The 21493-nt window shown below is 38.2% G+C and overlaps 2 protein-coding genes across 5 annotated transcripts; one reads left to right on the top strand and one right to left on the bottom strand.

Annotated features, from left to right (window-relative positions):
* The first annotated feature begins 15156 nt into the window (after positions 1–15156).
* On the top strand, positions 15157–19570 carry LOC147612428 (uncharacterized). 4 transcript variants are annotated; one of them, XM_086783031.1, is made up of 6 exons: positions 15157–15321; positions 15605–15758; positions 16624–16747; positions 16833–17308; positions 18045–18231; positions 18420–19570. In XM_086783031.1, exons 2-6 carry the CDS (start codon positions 15637–15639, stop codon positions 19200–19202), a joined length of 1692 nt encoding a protein of 563 aa, XP_086639157.1. In that variant the 5' UTR covers positions 15157–15321; positions 15605–15636; the 3' UTR covers positions 19203–19570. The 4 variants fall into 4 exon arrangements, with proteins under 4 accessions (XP_086639157.1, XP_086639154.1, XP_086639155.1 ...); XM_086783028.1 differs by having other exon boundaries at positions 15158–15321; positions 18039–18231; XM_086783029.1 differs by having other exon boundaries at positions 15303–15357; positions 18039–18231.
* A 601-nt stretch (positions 19571–20171) lies between these two features.
* Positions 20172–20870, bottom strand: LOC147612427 (histone H3.2-like). Its single transcript, XM_086783032.1, has one exon. It carries the CDS (start codon positions 20822–20824, stop codon positions 20414–20416), a length of 411 nt encoding a protein of 136 aa, XP_086639158.1. The 5' UTR covers positions 20825–20870; the 3' UTR covers positions 20172–20413.
* Between the last annotated feature and the right edge of the window lie 623 nt (positions 20871–21493).

The following is a 21493-nucleotide window of genomic DNA, read 5'->3' as shown; positions in this document are numbered from 1 at the left end:
CTTAGGTTTGATAATGTATGAGTGAACTTCCTCACTTGGGAGATGACATAATCTTCTTCCTCCAAGTCTCAGAAATAAGAGAGGTTTCTTTGTCATCCAAGAAAGGTAAGCCTCAACAAATAAAATTCAATTGGTGAGTGAGGCTAAGGATAAGGAAGTGGAGGAGCCAAATGATGTTATAGGAAAACTTCCCTTGGCACTTACCTTCTAAAACGTGACAGAAGAAGTGGTCAAAGAAGACCGTCAACTAGAAGAGGAGTGATCAAAGAAGACCGTCCACTAGAAGAGGAGGAGGTCAAGGATCTTCTCCCATATCTAGACACTTGACTTTTGAACCTAATCATTTTAGATGGTGAAAAGTTTGTATTTTTTTGGGACTTCAAAAAGCTTTGGGTTTTCAATTGGATGAGGCACTCTCCATCCTTACAAATATGGAGGGTTTGGCCAAATTTTATCATAGTGATAGTGACCTTAAAAAATCCTTATGATATCTAGAGAATAGGGCAAACAGTTGGTTTGTTGCCTTCTCATAGATACCTCCTCGCATCTCGACCCCCCATGTCATGCATCAGAGTCTTCTCTATCTCCCCTTGCACTATCAAGTCTCGACCCTTAAGCAATGAATTCACCAACTACACGAATGGAAACAACCAAAGAACGTTTTTAAAAAAACCCAGCAAGTGAACCTTCAAGTGCATTAAAACGTGGGTTTGCCTGCATCTTTTTCACGCCCGAAGCCTATGCTTTTCCATAAAACTCTACAAAATCCAAAACCTTTTAAAAGTTTTCTTTTCCTCACCTCGTTTTAACTCGTGTCCCCTTTTTCTTTTTAAGTCAACTGATTTTAACTCATGCCTCCTTTTTCTTTTTGAGTCAACTTAGACTAAGAACATAATTCCCACACAAGGAACACATGTAAATCGGAGATGTCATGAGAAAATCAACCAATAATGCTTCAATGAAGAGGCTCATGGTTCTCCTTCATCTAATTACTGAGATTGTGAGGCCAAATTTAACACTCTTAGACAAAAGTACTACAAAGTTTGTATACATCATAACCTTATACTTTTGTGTCTAAGAGTGGCCAAATTGGCCACTCTTAGACACAAAAGTACTACAAAGTTTGTATACATCATAACCTGACTATGGTAGTAGATGCAAGCCTCGTCCATGGTATGACCCATCACCTAGATTCCCTTGAAAGGTGTAAGCACAATTGATTAACAAGATTGGGATAGCGAACTTTGTGTAGATCGATTTAAGACAAGGTATCTTCTATCCAATCACACAAATGTTGAAAGTTGTGTCACAATTGAAGCATGCAAAAGTACATGTTACACTTGAATCTCTTACTCCTTTAATGGAGAAGGCTCAACTCTTAAGGAAGGAGGCTATAGCCCTTTTAAAACAGTTGATGAGTTTAATACAACCATGGTGGATGCCTAGGGAGGATACAATACTTTTAAAACCTTTGATGAGTTTAGAGTACAAGCATGGTGGATGCTTGAGAAGATATACATACTATATAATAAAACTTCAAATGTATCTTAAACTATCCTCATTTGTTTATGTCACTTTAAATGCTACATACTATATAATAAAACTTCAAATGTATCTTAAACTATCCTCATTTGTTTATGTCACTTCAACTATAGTGGATGGCTGGGGAGATATGCATATTACACTACAACTCTAGTGGATGCCTTAGGTAAAATATGTATTATACACGACATTATAAGACTTTTTTGTATCTTAAACTATCCTCATTTATTCATGTTACTTATGTTTGGGTGGTTGCAAGAGAAGAGGCACATGTTTTGAAAGTTGGGCACAGGTAGCCTAAAAACAAGCATCTCCACAACTTAAAGATCCAATCTCTCATGGTTATGTTTGGAATTTTGAGGCATGGTATTTAGGACACATCATACATATAGTGGGTAATCAAATGGCACCCCTTGATTGGAAATTTAAGTTCTTTTAGGGCATGTTTCATTACACGGAAGTTTTGGTATTTGCATTGTCCAACTTCCTTAATTGCAGTATATGTCATACATAAATTTCCTAGTACTTTTGCATCCAAAGTCCAATGATCATTCCAATTCATACATGAAAAAAAAAACATTGCATAGAGCTTAACTTGATTTATTGGGATTTTTCTAGGTGTTTATCTATTTTTAAAAATTAATTTTCCTCCACTTAATCTAAGTTGAACAAATATGTTTAGAATGTGGCCAGATGATCAATTTACAATTTTAACGATTGAATTTCTTTTGATCTTCTGTAGAAAATTCACTCGATTTTCTAGAGGGCCTGTAGAAGCTTAATAATTTAATTGTGTAAGTTTAATATAACCCTCATTGTGCTCTAATTTCTTGTGGATCAAAGTAGTTATCATGATGAATTTAATTTTTAAAAAATTGAGTGAGTTTAAGGGAAGCAAGCCTGTTTTCTAGCCATCTTAATCAAATTTTTCCTCTTTGTCCAGCCAATGTCTAAAACAAAGGCTGCCTATTAGGTGTGGTGTTTCACAAGACCTTGCAAGTATACCATTTTTCAAGCAATTGAACTAGATAACCTAGTCTTAGTCCTACATGTACATGCCCTATCATATGGGGGAGATTTCACATAAGCACCTTGCCATCTCATCATGCCCTATTATCATGCCACCTTAACAAGGTTAAGTTTCCTCCTTAAAGCCTACATGGCATGCCACATTACCATATGCATACGTTTCATTGTCACGTAATAAAGAATGTCCATGTCATCTTGCCACCTCCGCAGAGTCAACTTGGTTGACTACCTCTACCCCACATCATATACATGCATGGCATTGCCACCTCACCTTTGAGCATGAGAAAGAAAGAGGAGAGAGAGTAGAGAGAGAGATATTTAGCAAAAGAGAGAGAGAAAGGAGAGGGATAAAATGAAAAGAGGAGAGAGGAGGAGAGAGTTGTTGAAGAGGGGGGAGAGAGAAGAGAGAGGAGAGAGTGGTTGAAGAGAGAGTGAGAGAGAGAGAGAGAGAGAGAGAGAGAGGAGAGAGTGGTTGAAGAAGGGGGGAGAGAGGAGAGAGAGGAGAGAGTGGTTGAAGAGAGAGAGAGAGAGAGAGAGAGAGAGAGTGTGTGTGTGTGTGTGTGAAGAGAGAGGAGAGAGAGTGGCTGATAAGGGGGACAGAGAGAGATAGAGAGAATCACTAATTGCTAATGATGAATTTAGGGAGGCATAAAACACAAGAGAGAGAGAGAGAGAGGGGAGAGCATAATGGAAAAGGGGTAGACAAGGCAAGCCAATAGTCAAAACCAAGTGTTGATGTATTGTGTGTATTCCATATCCAAGGTACCCAATTTATACAAAAAGATAGGGCTAGGGCTAGGGCTTCCTCCACATTAGGCCCAAAAGTCTACCAACCATAGTCTAAAAGGCAAGCCAATAGTCAAAACCAAGTGTTGATGTATTGTGTGTATTCCATATCCAAGGTACCCAATTTATACAAAAAGATAGGGCTAGGGCTTCCTCCACATTAGGCCCAAAAGTCTACCAACCATAGTCTAAAAGGCAGTCTAAAAAGCATACAAATGTACTCCAAAATCCTAAAATAGGAAGGATTACCATGGTCATCTACATCAACAAAGTCCACCACACTAAGATAACCATACCAATGGAAACTGCTCCAAGCATGCATGAAATTGGTGGTACTACCACTTGGCACTATGGGTGTGCCATGTATAAGCATAGATGTGCTCTCTAAAAGGTATAGTGAACAATGCACGTGGAATATGTTTCTCCATGAGCTGCACGTCCTAGACTGCACCCCACCATCTAGCTAGTGCACTACATACTCATATTTCTACCAATGCACTACCTCGATGTAGCTGCCATCAACCTGAACAAGCATAAGTAGCCCTACCAACCCCCCACATGCACCACACACCCCCTCAACACACAAGAGGTCATGGTATAAGGCATCTGGTTTGCGTGGACACAAAAGAGAGTCTATGAAATCAAAAACAACATGTCACACTGACAAGAGTAGTGCTACACTGTTAGAAAATAGGTGATGAGATTGCAATGCTAATGATGTGAATCATTGAGATTGAGAAGCATAAACAATCCCACACATAAGCATACATAATGCTAGTGAAATACGGGAATAGCTGCACCAAGCATATGAGAGACTAGAAAATAAACATCATGAATGTAAATGATAAGCAATGAATAACACGATTAACTTAATGCAATAGAAAGAAGCCTTTTTCCCACAAAGGAACCACCAAATATATTGCCAAACAAATGGTATATAGCACAAAGCAAGAACAAAGTCTCCTGTCATGTACACAATGAGTGTAGAGACCTCAAATATATAGATCTCCTAGAGGTAAGCGCTAGGCTCCCCAAGATGCCTCCACCTTCCCCTGATTATCTCACTTGACCCGCCATAAAGTGACTCCTCAATCAAGGGTGGTACCTACCATGCCTACTCTAGTTAACCACGGTAATTAGAGACCTTATGACCTTAGAACTTCTATCCCTGAGGTGCACTAGGCATTATCCACTAAGGACTAATAGACGGATTCTAGATCACTAAAATCTCAACACCCTCTCTTGATGATCGACATCCATACCACAGAGGGTGTGTAGTCAAGAAAGTTACAATGAGTGTCACACAGACTTAGTAAAAACATAATTAGCACAAAGCTTAAAGAAGTGTATCAGTGGTCACATTGGCCTCATGATGGCTATCCTAGTATTCTTGTCTTCATTCTTCTATTCTTCTCATCCCCCTTCTTCTTGAAACAGACCTTGGCTTCATGTCCCTTTTTCTTGCAATAGTAGTAAGTCCTGAGAAACTTCTTCTTCTTCTCATCCATGATGAGAGCTGATTCCACTAGAACCTATGAGGTTGATTCCTTGGAAGCCTTCTTGGCTTCCATCCTAGTTTCTTCAAGAATCAAAGATGAGGCAACTGATGCAAGGGGCATGCTAGTTTGGTTTGCAAGAGCAAACACACATTGCTCCATCATAAGCATCAGGCATATTAGCAAGTACGATGAAAATACCTTCCTCTTCATCAATAGTGACCCCAGCTGAGCTAATCTATTAGACTCCTTACATTGTTAACACGGTTAGCTACTGTCTCTTTTTCATCCATTTCAAGCCTATATAACTTCTTTCTAAGAAACATCCTAGCTACTGCATTGACTTGGCCAAATATGGATCTCAGATGAGTCCAAGCTTCATTAGAACTCTTGGAAGAGCTCACTTGATGAATTTCGTTATCTGCTAACCCACAAATGATAAATGATAATTCCTTTGAGTCATTGCTTGTGCTTTTAGTGATACTATTAAGGTCCCTGGAAGGCTTTCTCTCTATGCCATTGACTATGGCCCAAAGTTCTTGATCTACTAATCCCATCTGCATCTTGATGCTCCATGTGTGATATTTAGAGCCATCAAACTTCTCACATTTCTCCAAGAAATTACCATAATGATGACTTGATGAGTTAGACATGATACAACACTATATCAACTCACACATAGTGATAAGGGAGATCCTTTATCAGTAATACAAGATCGTGTAAAACTGGTAAAATGGTGTGATAACCACACTCAATGATCCCTCACATAGAGAGGTGCCCTTTATAATTGGAGGGATACAATGAAAATCCCTATCCTAGATCCCATAGAGTGATGGGGCACACACTACCAAGTTAGAATTTTCCTTCACCAAATAAATGCATTTGAGTGCACATAAGCTCTAAGAAATTAAGTGATTATACGAGATAGTAGTAGTGGGAGAGTGTCTTTTCCTTTTTAATTTTATGAGATTCCTTAGATAACTTGAGTTGTGCCTTGGTTTTAGTGTGAATGAACCTAGGCATAACTTTCACTAAAGTGATGCAACTCCTCACTCAGAATGAGATGGTGTGCTTTGCTCTTTATAACACTAGAGCATGATACATAATGCTTTGTCCACAAAGGAATGCATAAACTTCTCCACTTAAGATGACAAGGGAGAATCTGCCAAGAATGTGATGACCACAAAGGTTAATTAAAATGTTTTAACTTTGGACCCTTAGAGTAAAAACACCAAGATTATTTTAAAAAGGTGAACTTTCCCTCCTAAAATGGAGGAGGAAAGTATGTTGGTGATGGAGGCTGATTTCTCCAAAAAACATGGACTAAATTGACGCTGCTTTGGTGGAGCTGAATTGCCTTGAGGTGCGCAGCAATGTCACCAATTATCCTTGAATTAAGAGCTAATTAGGAGATAATTAGCATATGGTACTAGTGGTCACTCTAGAAGAACCTGATGTGTGTTCACATAGGCTTTGATTTGATTTTATTTTACTGAGCCAAAACGCCACAAGCAGGTCTACAAAGCCCTCAAAGAATGCATTGGATTTGCTGCAGACTAAGGCTAATGAAAGCCTCCAAATTTTCCTTTCTTCTCTGCTTAATAGAGCAAGAAACTCAGCACCGATAGTAGAGGAAGGACTGTAGTTATGAGAGCTATCTCTACAACTTGTTTGCGCTGATCTTTAACCCTCTGAGATGAGCTTCACAAGCCTTCAACAACTTGTCAAGATGAGGTGTATAATGCTTCAATTTAAGCCTCCAATCAGGACCTCTTTCCCACTGTTGTGACACACAGAAAAATAGTAAATAATACCTTCCTTATGTTGTAGCTCTAGCATCAATGTTGCACTCCAATTGATGTTGTTCAAGAGCTTCTTCTTGTTGATGATGGCCTTGAAAGAAATCTCCAACCTTAGCTTCATAAAATGCTTCTCTCCTCTCGTTCTCTTGGACTACCCAAAGATGAGGATGAAACAATGCTCTTTCTTGTCTCAATCTTATGCATGCTACTTACACAAGTATAGGGGGAAACAATTCTCTTCCCTCTCAATCTTATGCCACTTACACAAGTATAGGGGGAAACACATGCACCACAAGATCATGATACTCACTAAGAGTAATGAAGATTTTCACACCAGTGAATGTAATCCTACTCACAAAGAGTTTGATTAGATGCTTCAAAGTGCCACTCAATGAGTCAACGAAATCAGCCCACTCTTGCAACAAATGCAATAGGAAAATCTCTCACAAATTGTAAGAGGGAATGGTGATGAATACTCATGAAAACCCACACACTTCTCACATAGAGAAAGCTAGGCTTTGATACCATGTTAGAAAATAGGTGATGAGATTGCAATGCGAATGATGTGAATCACTTAGATTGAGAAGCATAAACAATCCCACATATAAGCATACACAATGCTAGTGAAATAAGTGAATATATGCACCAAGCATATGAGAGACTAGACAATAAACATGTATCATGAATGTAAATGATAAGAAATGAATACCATGATTACATTAATGCAATTATAGAAAGAATCCTTTTTTCCCACAAAGGAACCACCAAGTATATTGCCAACAAATGGTTTGTAGCACAAAGCAAGAACAAAGTCTCATCTCATGTACACAATGAGTGTAGAGACCTCAAATATATAGATATCTTGGAGGTAAGCACTTAGGCTCCCTAAGATACCTTCACCTTTGCCTGATTGTTGTCTCACTAGACTCACCATAAAGTGACTCCTCAATAAAGGGTGGTACCTACCATGCCTACTCCAGTTAACCATGGTAATTGGAGACCTTATGACCTTAGAACGTCTATCCCTAATGTGCACTTACCATTATCCACTAAGGACTAATAGACATGGATGCTAGATCACTAAAATCTCAACACACACAAACCATGGCTTGCATAGCTAAAAAGATCTTTGGCAAATTCTAAGGTGAGGGTGTACATCGACAAACTCAATATATAGCTTAATTTGACTGACATGAAGAAAGAAAGCCCCATGTTTGATGAACACATCCTTTGAGACTCTTTTTTGCAATTCTTTCTTAAACATTTGTGAGGCAAATCTACAATTCTCCTCCCAAAATTGCTCTAGTGGTGCCTTGGTGCTATATCAAATGATTACAACAAGGAGCATGACCACTAGAAGCCTACAGTACCCCAACATCAACCACATCTAGACTTTGCCTCCTCAAAGAACCACCTCTAAGAGTGTGTGGTACTATATACAAAGAATGCAAGATTTAGCTCTCATCTCGCTATACACGATTGGGGCCATGTAAAAGCAAAGACCCAATTTGCCTCCTCAAAGAACCACCTCTAAGAGTGTGTGGTGCTATATACAAAGAATGCAAGATTTAGCTCTCATCTCGCTATAGACGATTGGGGCCATGTAAAAGCAAAGACCCAATTTTGGATGTTCAAGCTATTATAGGCTCAAAGGGTCAAATTAAAAATATAATATATAAATACCCACGTGAGAGAGATGGAGCCATTCAAGAGATTGCACCTAATGCATTTGCCTCTATTGTAATTTTATTGTACTCTTAAGCTTTAATCAATGGTGTTTCAATCTTTGAAGTAATTTATGAGCCATGGTTTGATCTTTCTTTCTCAAGACGTTGAAATAAGCAGTAGTTACAACACTTTACATTTTGAGGAAATCAAATGCCAAGTGTCAAATGTTTTTTATATTGAGTAGCCAATATAAAAAATAACTCCTCACATCAAGTTGGCATTGTAGGAGGTAAATAGTGTAAAGGCAAACCCCAACTAATCAAACAGTGTAAAGGCAAGCCTAACTAATTAAACACTTAGACCATGCGGTGACTAGGTAGGTCCAAGTGAGTTGCATTAATTGCTTAGGTAGGTTAGGAACTAGTATGTATATGCCTACCTAGCACTAACTTCCATTAATTACCACTACTTATTGTAATAAAGAGGTAAGGCAAGCTAAATGAAGAGTTTGAAACCTTTAATAAAGACATCAATTTAATCGTGCATGAGGCAGTTCATATCCAATTACTCGTAGCACAAACTCACAAGCCAAAATGGTACAAGTATGCTACAAGAAAACTCAAAGTGTAAATACTACTTATTGTAATAAAGAGGTAAGGCAAGCTAAATGAAGAGTTTGAAACCTTTAATAAAGACATCAATTTAATCGTGCATGAGGCAGTTCATATCCAATTACTCGTAGCACAAACTCACAAGCCAAAATGGTACAAGTATGCTACAAGAACACCAAAGTGTAAATACATAAATAAGTTAATTATTAAAAGGAGAAAATGCCATTATAATTTCGTTCCTTAGGTGAAAAAGGAGCTAGCTTTATACATGGCTTCTTGTACCAGTCCCGAATTTTAAATTTATCTTTTATGCAATGCCAAGACATAGATTAGAAATCGGATTTATGTGCATAATGGCACGGAAACTGAAGTATTATAAGCTAATTTATAAGCTCTAATGCTAAGCTTGCATAGATTAATAATAATCTCAAAAATAAATCATAAATATGGTGAAATATAAAAAAGGTAAACGCAAAGCTTGGCCCATAAATTAGACTCAGCATAACCCTAGTATTAAAATGGTAGGAGGTGTATTGCTTCAAAAAAAACCTTTTTTTTTAATTAGTGCCAACGTGGATGAAAGCATAAAAAGAAGTATGTGTAACAACAAATAAAAGCTAAACAAGGCATGTAGCAATCACCAAAGGTTATAACATAAACACCAAACCTTATTGAGTAAAGAGAAGGTGGGCCACTATAGAAAAATTTAAAATTAACAACACAAAATATTATTGAGCAAAGCTAATGATATTTTAGATGAGAACTTGAGAATACAACACACGTACCATCTTGTTTTTTTTTGGGAAATATATTTATATTTATATTAGTATGCTATCCATCCACATGTACAATAGTCAACCTTTTACACATATCAAAGGAACAGTTTAATTCTTAACAAAAAAAAAAGGGAGAACCTAGCACCCCTCTACCATCTTGTGTTTTTGAAATGCAAGCAGGTAGCAATTGGTAGTTTTGATGCAGCAATTTACATTGTTAGAAAACATTGGATTAAGTATATAATAATTTTTGCTTTGCTAAGCTAATGTTTTGCTATCACCCAAAGACCTACTTTCCTTTTAACACCTTTGCACGCCTCCCCACCCACACACACAAGGAGAAATGAATATATGTTGTAGTTTGATAATGAAGAAGTGATAAATTTTTCAAAGTAGTGATGTTTAATTTGAAACTCTCATAGGAAACACCTTTATTAAAGGTGAGTAATTCATAGGCAAATCCATATTCTTTAAGTAGCTTCAGTTGTGTTGTCGGTTGTGTTGTCGAGAAGAAACTTGTCATGCCTATAGCATAATTTTCACATATTTAGGACACTTATTGTTTCCTTTATAGACTTTTGGCTAAAGATATGGTTACATATTATGATGTTCAATAAATATACAAATAGCTTTTGAATACATACTTACAAAGGAGTCTTATGCATAACTATTTTTAAAAAATATATTTATTTTGTCGGTTTTGGTTTGAATAATGAGAATAAAAGAAGGAGAATTTAGAGGTGCTAATTCCCATCCCAATATGGAGAGAGAGAGAGAGAGAGAGAGAGAGAGAGAGAGAGAGAGAGAGAGAGAGAGAGAGAGAGAGAGAGAGAAGAATCATAAAATCAAATAACTATTATCTTCTTGTGGAAAAAAAAGTGGTTGTGATTGACATGAACATTTATACTATTTTTTCAATACTCACTTTAAGGCTACTAATAGGATGTTATTAAATACTCACTTTAAGGCACTAATAGGATGTTATTAAAGTGTTGCAAAAAGGAAAAGAGGTCAAAAGGTCAATTGTAAAGTAGCTTATAATGGTGAGTGGGTATGAGGAAGTTTGAGTGGTGAAAAGATTAAATTATAATTAAATGAGTGGCTGAGAATACATTGTAGATAGAAAGGTAGAATCCACAAATTAGTGTAGTTAGAAAGGTAGACTCCACAAAGTTATTCATACATAAAGAAAGCCATTATGTCTTAATGCACTAAGAAATTATGTTTGGCTCTTAACATAAAAGTTTATAGTTTGGATATACATGAGTTTGAGTTATATATAAAAAATAGGTTGCAATGACAATCGCATTGCATGTTCAAGATGCTTACTTATATATAAGACAATAATATAAAATACACTAAATGTTTTTGTAACTATTAAATTACCTTGTATTGCATATTTAAACTCATCATGGAATTAAACATAAAAAATGGTAGGTTAAATGAATGGAACTTGCTAGGCATGCAAGGCCATGTAGCTTGAACCAAAAGCATACTATTAAATTGGATAGGCATGTAATGTCAATTGCTAACCAACTTGCTTGCATAGAAAATAATAATACTAGGTTAGTATTAAGTATAATAAACCTCTAAGTATTAATTGATGAAAACTAGGAAAAATCATATCATGCATGGAATTTGACAGAAAATGGTAAGTTCATTGCATGGAACTTGCTAGTATGCGTACAATTAAAAATACAATGATGATGCAATAAATTGGGATGTATCGTACGCATGTATCCTAGGCATCATATGGTTGGTTTTGAGAGATTCTACACGTCACATTGATAAATAAGTGTTTGTGGGCATGTATCCTAGGCATTTTGAGAGATTCTACATGTCACATTGATAAACAAGTGTTTCTTAATACTTATGATGGTGAAGTTTTAAAAGAGGAACACTTTAATTTAGAAAAAAAAAGGCATTTTCTTAGGATATTCAGCATGATGAATCTAATAGTGAGTGGTTAAGCTTAAGAACATGGATGACAAAGGCATCATAAGCAAAGATCTCTAGGGTGGCTTAAAGGTTATCTATATAAATTGCTTCATTACTTCAAAGTTATGTTCTTGGAACCCTTTATCTGCATGCGAAAAAAATAACCTTTTTTCCACATGTCTTGGAGCATTATGATTTTCTGACAAACTCAAGCCATTCAATGTACAAATTCAAATCTTGGTAACGAAATCATTCTATGCCGAGGAAGAAACAAACATTAGGCATGGGGAGAAGGAAAGGAGCATCTATATTTTAAGCACACTAAGATGTGTAAAGAAAAAAGCAAGATAAATTTTTGTAATGAAATTCATCTTAGTGATCATAAACAATTCGAGTTAAAGTTAAACAAGGAAACTTGAAGCTCATGATGTAGCACATGTATAACTTTTGCACGAGGCTCCTTTTTAGCATAATTTTAAGCATGTGTTTATAGCTAATTTTTTGATGTGAGCATATAAATGTTGCCATATAGCTTATAGCTACTTTTAATCTTTAATTGGCATATAAATATGGTCATTAACTATTGGCTCATATTTAATCATGAACTATGTGTGTGTGCACGCATTTATGCATGCAAGTGTGTGTGCACTCAACAAAACAATGTGATAGATACAAATGCGGTCATGTACCATCAAAATTAATGTGATAAACAATTGTACATTAGTACTTTAAAGGTAGTCATTAGACTTATTTATGTGTCCATGCTTAGATATAAACTTGCTTTAAAAAATGAAGAGTAATAATTCTTTCGTTTTATAAGTTGTTTACTAAAAACCATGAGAATCAATTATTTAATTATAAGTTTTCAGCTTCACCCAGCTCTAGCCTAAAACCTTAGAATCAGTAACCTAGATTAATCATGATTTTAATAAGGCGTTAAACCTTAGAATCAACACTAATTTTTGACTCTTGTACCTTTAAAAAGCAACTTTTCATGTTAAATCTTAGGATCAACACTTTTCATGCTTTTAAAAAGGCGTTAAAAACCTTAGGATCAACACTAATTTTTGACTCTAATACAAGCATGCCACTTTTGCAAGACTTTTGGGCACATAGTACAAAAAAATGTACCTTTTTTTTTCCCAAGAGAGAGACTTCCAAGCTAAGGCATGTAAAATGATGTAATTTTTGTGCTGTGTAGAAAAGGCGCACCAACCGTCCCCTTTTTTCCAACGCCAAATTTTCCCACCACCATTGCTTGAATTTGTATAAATTTTGATTTACATTCAACTGGCTCGATTCCACATGTCACATCAATAAACAAGCGTTTATTAGCTCTTAAGACTCATGATGGTGAAGGTTTAAAAGAGAAACACTTTAATTTAGGGGGAAAAAGGTGTTTTCTTAGGATATTAAGCATGATGAATCGAATAGTGAGTGGTTAAGCTTAAGATCATGGATGACAAAGGCATCAGAAGTAAACATATCTAGGGTGGCTTAAAGCTTATCTGTATAAATTGCTTCATTACTTCAAAGTTATGTTCTTGGAACCCATTATCTACATGTGAAAACTTGTCTTTGTTCCACATGTCTTGGAGCATTATGATTTTCTAACAAACTCAAGCCATACAATGTATAAATTCAAATCTTGGTAATGAAATCATTCTATGTCAAGGAAGAAAAAAACAGTAGGCACAGCAAGAAGGAAAGGAGAATCTATATTTTAAGCACAATAAGATGTGTAAAGGTGAAGCAAGATAAAGTTTTGTAATGAAATTCATCTTAGTGATCATAAATAATTCGAGTTAAAGTTAGACAAGGAAACTTAAAGCTCATGATGTAGCACTTGTATAACTTTTGCATGAGGCTCCTTTTGAGCATAATTTTAAACATGTGCTTATAGCTAATGTTTTGATGTGGGCTTCCTTGACTGGCATATAAATGTTGGCATGAACTAGTTGCGCATATTTAATCATGAACTTTGTGTGTGTGTGTGTGTGTGTGTGTGTGTGTGTGTGTGTGTGTGTGTGCGCGTGCGTGCGTGCGCGTGCATTTATGCACACAAGTGTGCACGCACTCAACAAAACAATGTGATAAATACAAATGTGGTCATGCACCCATCAAAAATAATGTGATAAATGCAAATGACGTCATGCAAACCATAATTGAACATCACTACTTCTGATACTTTTCATTCCTTGCCATTTTTAGAAATATCAAGACTGATTAGCTGTTTAGTATTATTAGATATGGCTGTTTATGGGAGATTTGGATATCTAGGAATAGCTTAGTGTTTCAAAGGGGTGGGGAAACTAGTTTGAATGTTATTGAAACAATGTATAAATGTGTTCATTTGTGCATATCTGTATATAAAATCAGAACACAAAATCCCTGTACAAAATCAGATGATCTGCAATATAGTAGACCTTGGTACATCTAGGAACTCCTAACATAAGATTGTATGCAGGTTGGCCTAACTGAAGATGTGAAGATCAAGTTACCTATGTTTGGACCCAAGACCAAAAGATGGTATCTCAAGGAAAAACATCAAGTTTATACATTTGGGGCATTTGTGGAAAATCCCTTGGGTTCTAGACCTATGGTTAAGGTTTGGATAGGTAAACATGTCTTGGAAAGGCGCCCACCTAAAGGTTTCACCCTGAGCCCATGATGATAGCTTGCATGCAGTTGGGCTACCATGTGTCCTGGAGTCAATCTTCTTTTGTTTGGGAGGATGAAAGATGGGATATGCTTTTTGCAAATTACTGAATTGTAGTAAATATGACTTCGAGTAGGCTTGGGATACAAGTACTTTTGGTGGAAGCTTTGTAAGATAATTATGTGTTGTAAATATCATTAGTTTTAATATTATAAATATTTTCCCAAAAAATAAAAAGAAATATCAAGACTAAAAACAATTGAACATTAGTACTTTAAAGGTAGTCATTAGACTTATTTTTATATGTGTTCGTGCTTAGATATAAACTTAATTTTAAAAAAATGATGAATAATAATTCTTTAGTTGTAAGTTGTTTACTAAAAAGCATGAGAATCAATTATTTAAGTGTAAGCTGTTAGCTCCTAGTTTTCACCTAGCTCTAGCCTAAAATGAATACACATTCAACCTTAGAATCAATTACCTAGATTAATCGTTCTTTTAAAAAGGTGTTAAACCTTAGAATCAACGCTAATTTTTGACTCTTGCACCGAAAAAAGACACTTTTAAGCCAATGGGTGTGTAGCTTAATTGGTAGAACTATTGGGTTCCACGATGAGAACCCGGTTTCGATGCCTAGGGGCCACAAGAAGGACAATACTCAAGCACGCACAAATCCACCCTCCAAAAAAAACCACTTTTCATGTTAAACCTTAGAATCAACACTATGCTTTTAAAAAGGCCTTATAAACCTTAGGATCAACACTAATTTTTGACTCCAATACAAGCACACCACTTTTGCAAAGACTTTTGGGTTTTGGGTATGTAGGACAAAAGATGGTACTTTTTTTTTTCTTTCCAAAATGATGTAGTTTTTGTTCTGTGCAGAAAGGCGCACCACCCGCCCCCCTTTTTTCCAACGTCAAATTTTCCCACCACCTTTGCTTGAATTTGTATAAATTCCTGCACACAACTGGCTTGATCATTCATAACAAGCCTTCCAATCTGCTTAGCAAAGTAATTACCAGCATTTTAGCTCATTAATCCAAATGGGTCTGCTCTCAGATTTTAGTTTTTTTCTTTTCTTTTTTGGATGAATTTCCATCTTCCTTTCTAGGCGTCTTATTTGGGGATTGCCTCCTCCTTGATGCTACTGTTTGATGAAGTGAAGACATAATTTTTGTTCCTTTTTCAACCCTAATTAATTGGGGATGGTTTGAAGATATTGTTTTTTTATCCCTTCCTCTTTTTTTTTTGAGTCAGATTGATTAATATTTGTTGTGAATTGTTGTGTGTGCAGGTCTTGATTTTGTGTAATCCCCATATTTGTGAATGGCTTCAGGTGGAGTTGAGCCCAATTCTATTGGCAGCCCCCTAGTGAGAGCCCTTGATAGGAAAGCCAAGGGATATCTCAAGGCATTCCAAAGAAGCTTCAGCTCCTCAGCTCTTGACAGGTGAAAAATTGCGTGCGCGCACACACACACACATACAAGCAGACTTACTAAGGTCTTTACAACTTTTAATGATGTTTGTTCACCTAGTTAGTGGCAAGACCATGGTTTTGAAGCTCTTAGATTTTTTGCTCTCCATGTCTTGTATGTAAAAGGTCTAGGTCTGTTCAAAGTATGCATGTTTTATAGGTGTTAAAACCTTTAATGTGCATGTTTTAAGGTCGTGAAATCTCTTAACTATGCATGTTTTGGAGGCCAAAGGCTTCTCAGACTCCTGTTCTGTGAGCATCTGGATGTCACTGGTAGCAGGGCATAGTCACACAAGTCATATTGCTGCCTTGATTGATCTTGTTGCTCATGTGGACCTGTTGAGCACACAAGAGCACTGAAGGCTCTGGTGTTGTGAAGTATCACTCACTGACATGTTATCAAGATTATTAGATTTGCAAGGATTTCTATGCTATGTGATCAGCCACACATACATACCGTTGCTCATTCAAACATGTTATGTGAATGCACATGCACAACATGTTATGTGATCAAACACACATACATACCGTGGCTCATTTAAACGCACATGTGAATGCACATGCACACAACACAACATTGTATATTCAAATGCATTTTTCTATTAACTTTTTGGTTCTTTATTTCAATTAAGTACTGCAAAACTTGGTGCTTTGAAGATTGTTTACAACCATTCACAGCTTAGACTTGAGTACATCAACCATTATTTTGCTTACTGTTTTGCCTCCTGTTTGTCTTTTTTAAAACCTCTTTTTTCAAACTCTTTTGAACGTTTTTCTGCTATGGTCTGACAAAGGCTCAAGCAGTAGCATTTTGCTCATTGCTATCTCATTCTCTTCAGGAACTCTTCACTAACTGAAAAAGATCCATCAGCTATGACAATTGACTTTCTCCGGGCACGCTTGCAATCGCAGCGTGCTGCTTACAGGACTGAAAAACAGCGAGCACAAGTGCTAGCTAAAAAGGTTGGTTTTTCTCTCTCATTATATGTAGATGTTGGAAAAGGCTAAGCAAGCAGTCAATATATTGATAGAAGGTTACTCTCTTCAGATACTGGAGCTTGAACATGAACTGAGCATTGAAGTCCAGCTGCGGAAAAGGGCTGAGTATGGAAATGTAGATGCATCTAGAAGGCATGACAGTGAGTTTATTGGGCCTGATCACTCTCTGTACTCCGATGTGAGAGTAGATGAAACGAGTGAAGAGCATGAGGAACAAGGCTATGGTGGTTCTACTTCCAGACCACTGAGCTCCAGCTCAGCTGGAGATTCTGATGAGGGTATTGATGGTGTTGTGAATGATGCTTACCATGATGAGGATGAAGAGAGACACTTCAAAGTGTCCTCTTGGCAGACCTGTAGCCACTGTAGGGCTTCCCGAAGCTTAACCAACAAAAAAAAGGAGCACCACTTGTGCGGTGGGCATCCTTCCAGAAGCTCTCACAAAGAGGAGTATAATGCATTCTCAACAGATAAAGACTCCTGCACCAGCAAATCAATGGGGACATGGGCTCACAAAAAAATGAGGTTTGTGTCTAAAGACCTTTCTTCTTTTTTTTTAACATCTCACGTCTCATTTATGGCAGTGGAGACATTGGCAAGCACCATGATTAGTCATATGATCACCCGAGTACCACAAGGTGGGTACCACCCTTACAAATATTTTAGGCAGTGGTCAGCCGTTGGGGCATGCCCCACACACAAGCCACTTAATCAATTGGAAAGAACATTTTGCAGAGTTGTTAGATAATATGGAGATGAGGCTTCAAAGATGCTTCCGTCCATGTCCCAGGTCCAAAGCAACAAAGCTTTGAGGAGCCAACTTGCGCACTACAGTTCCTCGTAGATGAGGTGGAGGAGCGCAAGACAAACTGCCAATAACACTTGATGTGTGGGGGTGTGGTGATGTCATGCCCACCTGCATAAAACACACACACCAAGCATGTGAACCCTAAGGGAGGGTATGATATCCCCAGGAGTTAAACCCAAGACTTTGTGGCCACTACCATGTCAGTGGAGGTAACATAGCAGGAAAATTACTTCAATGTGACCAACTAAAGGCAAACAAACTTTGATAAAATAAATGTTTAATCTTTATTTAGTAATCACAGTCCAAGAACACCAACATCTCCATGTGATGTGATCAAGCCTTTAGGGATGCCACTAGATTCTTCATAGCTTTGTTGCGACTAGTTTGATTGATTATTACCACATTTAAAATTCCATGAAATGATAATGAGAAATCATTTTAAACTAGGAGAAGGCAAGGTCGGTGGTCAAGTCATCCAGAGCATCAAGCAGACCATCATGAGCAGCATGAATCAGAAATAATTGCAGTGCAGATGAACTATGAAAAACAAGGCAGTGTAGAACAGGAGGTTGAGAAAGCATTGCAACCCTGTGAAGAAAGTCTAGAGCAGCAGAATACTTCGGCCAGCCTTCGATTTCAGGTAGTAGCCTACTTCTTTCAGCTCTCCAAGAAGATTAAATGAAAGGCAGTCAGGTGTGTGGGGGTGTGTCAAAACTCTAAAGGAAATCAGGTGGGGCTTTCTTTTGAGGGGCTTTTATTTGTAGTCATGTGAATGATTTTGCTTTGCAAGAATGCTTTTACTTAACTTACTGTTTGATTGGTTGCTAGGGCTCTAATGCTTGGCAACATGCAAAAAACCTGTCCTCTCTTATGGAAAGCAAAGAAGGCTCATCACATGACACAGCCTTTCAAGCACAAATGCACATTGAAGGCTTTGCAAACTGTCATCAAAAACCTCTGCATTTGAAGTACTTGAGCAGAAATGCATCAGGCATTGGACATTCTAAGTTTAGTCCTCAAGTAGACACTGTACCCTTTCCTCTGCAACAAAATTTGCATGAGAAGATGGGTATAAAAAATAATCAAGGCTTTGGAGTTGAGGTCTTAAATAGCATGGTAAATGGGGCAGAGACATATAGGGGCCAATGCTCACCACAGGTTAGTTCAGCTGAAGGAAGCACTCTTCTTCAACAAGGTGTATTAAAAGCTGGACCAATCAAAAGGCATGATGGATACATGCGGCGACTGCATTTGCATTATGGTGCATCATCTTTGACAAAGAGAGTGGAATCAGAAATTTCTTTACCTTCACATGAGGCTGCTGTCCCCTCTCAGCTTTCAACTTTGCAGGGAGACTTGCATCAGCATGTAAGCCATGATACACACTCAACTGGCCAACTTAATAGACCAGTGGACAGGAGTTTCAACATGGTGACAAAGATGCTAAAGGTGCTAGACGTTACCAAGGAGCAAGTTCGGACTCCTGATAAGCACTTGAAGCTACCCAATGAAGGTGGGCAGCATGCAGCAAGATCTGCAGCCCTGGCAGAACAAGCCAGTGCCCAGAGGCCCAATAAAACCCAGCAACCTTTGAAAATTCCAACCCCATGATCTTCAGATGTTGAATAATGCATGGTGGATGCATCCATCACTATACTGTGTCAATTATGTTGACATGGCTGGTCATAGCCTTGTTATCTCACATGGCTGATCATATCCATTATGCATCTGTACTTTGTAGAATCCCTTTTACAAGCTACGGTGCAAGTAAAGAAGATATCCTACTCATAAGTTGCACTCGTCACCATTTTGGATTAACCCCCAAATAAGTTGTAATAGTTTTGTTGTTAGTAAGCTATTTGCCGGCCAGTTCTATCCATGGATATGGTCAATTTTATTCATGGATATGTTTACATAGGTAGACACAAGTGGCACAATCCCCAAAGTCTTTGACAGTAAACACAGTCATTGGTATCTTCCTACATTCTTTCAGACTGTTTACATTCATCGACCCAAGTGGTACAAAGTCTCTGAAAGAAAAAAGGCCTTTCTTCATTCATATCTTTGCTGGAGTATGCGCACAGCCCCTTATTTTTTCCACACAGAAGGTGTACAACCAACTAACATCATCTCTTCCACACCTGAAATCTAATCTGCTGGTGAGAGTGCTGTCACATACTCCACAAGGAAATGGAGGTTGTGATAATGGAAGAATACTCTTTCCAAGCCAATGTTTTATGTTGCTTTTTTATGTTCATGTGAAAAATCTAGTGGTCCTTGGGGCACCCCAAGACTTCGTTTATCGTTACTGAAGTGGAGGGCCAAGCATGGAAGACCTGAGCCATTTCATTAACAGAAGTACCTCCACAAGTAGAAAATCATTCTACAGATTGTAGAACAGTACTTGCAAAATACATGCTGAGATTTCATTTTGCTGCTACTACCTGGCCTTGAGACTTCAATGTCAATTCCCTTCCAAGGCAATCACTCTTCTGAACATTGAATTAATCGACCCATTAGAGTAAAAATCAATCAATTACAACTGCATGCAGCCCATCAATATCAAAGGCTGTAAGACCTATCAAGCTTTTCAAAGCTTCAGCAAGAAAACACACACACACGCGTAAGCCCTCTTTATAATAAGCCCCTACTACCACCCTCATTGCTACATTGTTCCGTGTCGATCAGAATCTACAGTGAAAAAGACCTCTGATACATCTTGCCTCATCAGCTTCACTGCTGCACGCTTATGCAAGAGAATAATTAATCCCAGAGCGATGGTGGTGTAGAAATACACCGTTGTAAAGAGAGAAATAGTTCGTTTATGCACGCTCCCCTCGGATGCGGCGGGCAAGCTGAATGTCCTTGGGCATAATGGTGACACGCTTCGCATGGATAGCGCACAGGTTAGTGTCCTCGAACAGCCCTACCAAGTAGGCCTCGCTAGCCTCCTGCAACGCCAGCACGGCGGAGCTCTGAAAGCGGAGATCTGTCTTGAAGTCCTGCGCGATCTCGCGGACGAGCCTCTGGAAGGGCAGCTTGCGGATGAGCAGCTCAGTGCTCTTCTGGTACTTGCGGATCTCGCGGAGGGCCACAGTGCCGGGCCTGAAGCGATGAGGCTTCTTAACGCCACCCGTTGCCGGGGCCGACTTCCGGGCTGCCTTGGTGGCGAGCTGCTTACGAGGGGCCTTCCCTCCTGTGGACTTACGGGCGGTCTGCTTGGTACGCGCCATGGCTAATTGAAGCGAGAGCAGTTGCAGCTCCGAAAGATCAAAAAGAGCACAGACCGCTCGACGATAACGTAGCTGATGATGATGATGAGGCCTTTATGAAGAACCCTTCGCAATCCAACGGCATGCGCATTCCCTGCATCCGACGGCCATAACAGCTGATCCATCTCCTTGCTTCCTATTGGTTGTATTTGCTCAGTTAAGGATCGCAGCAGTTTGAAAATAACCGCCAAAAAACAAAAAACAAAAAAAAAAAGCGCGCGCAATGATGGTGGACAAGCTATACGTCTCTCTCTCTCTCTCTCCCTTTTTTTTTTTAATGCACCTAAGCTTCTTGGCAAATCCCCCTCTTCATTTTCCTCAAATTTGCAAAGTTGTTTTGTGAACTGTCCTCCTACCTTTTTTTTCATGAGGTCTTCTTCCATTCCTTATCGCGGCGGAGAGCATCCCCGAACGATTTCAGTGAATTTTCAATGGATAAAACCTGCTCCGATTACACACCGAGTACCACAAGGGAGTACCACCCTTCCAAATATTGGCCACTTTCCAGGCAGTAGACAAGCGACGGGACGAACCCTACAAGTTAGTCACTTGGCCGATTGGAATGAATACCCTGCACATCTTTTGGCAAAACTAGGCGAGTCGCGATCTTTGATGTCCATTGCAACCATC

Source organism: Cibotium barometz, chromosome 45, assembly GCF_041138505.1.
Source record: "Cibotium barometz isolate CiBa-2024 chromosome 45, ASM4113850v1, whole genome shotgun sequence".
NCBI classification, from domain to species: Eukaryota; Viridiplantae; Streptophyta; class Polypodiopsida; order Cyatheales; family Cibotiaceae; genus Cibotium; species Cibotium barometz.
This window is presented reverse-complemented; position numbering and strand designations above follow the sequence as displayed.

What these genes read in the sequence shown, in the direction of transcription:
- LOC147612428 (XM_086783028.1), top strand. Translation starts at nt 15,637, where the DNA reads ATGGCTTCAGGTGGAGTTGAGCCCAATTCTATTGGCAGCCCCCTAGTG. An exon ending in AGCTCCTCAGCTCTTGACAG is followed by an intron (nt 15,759 to 16,623) that starts GTGAAAAATTGC and finishes CATTCTCTTCAG; the next exon opens with GAACTCTTCACTAACTGAAA. An exon ending in CACAAGTGCTAGCTAAAAAG is followed by an intron (nt 16,748 to 16,832) that starts GTTGGTTTTTCT and finishes TACTCTCTTCAG; the next exon opens with ATACTGGAGCTTGAACATGA.
- LOC147612427 (XM_086783032.1), bottom strand. Translation starts at nt 20,824, where the DNA reads ATGGCGCGTACCAAGCAGACCGCCCGTAAGTCCACAGGAGGGAAGGCC.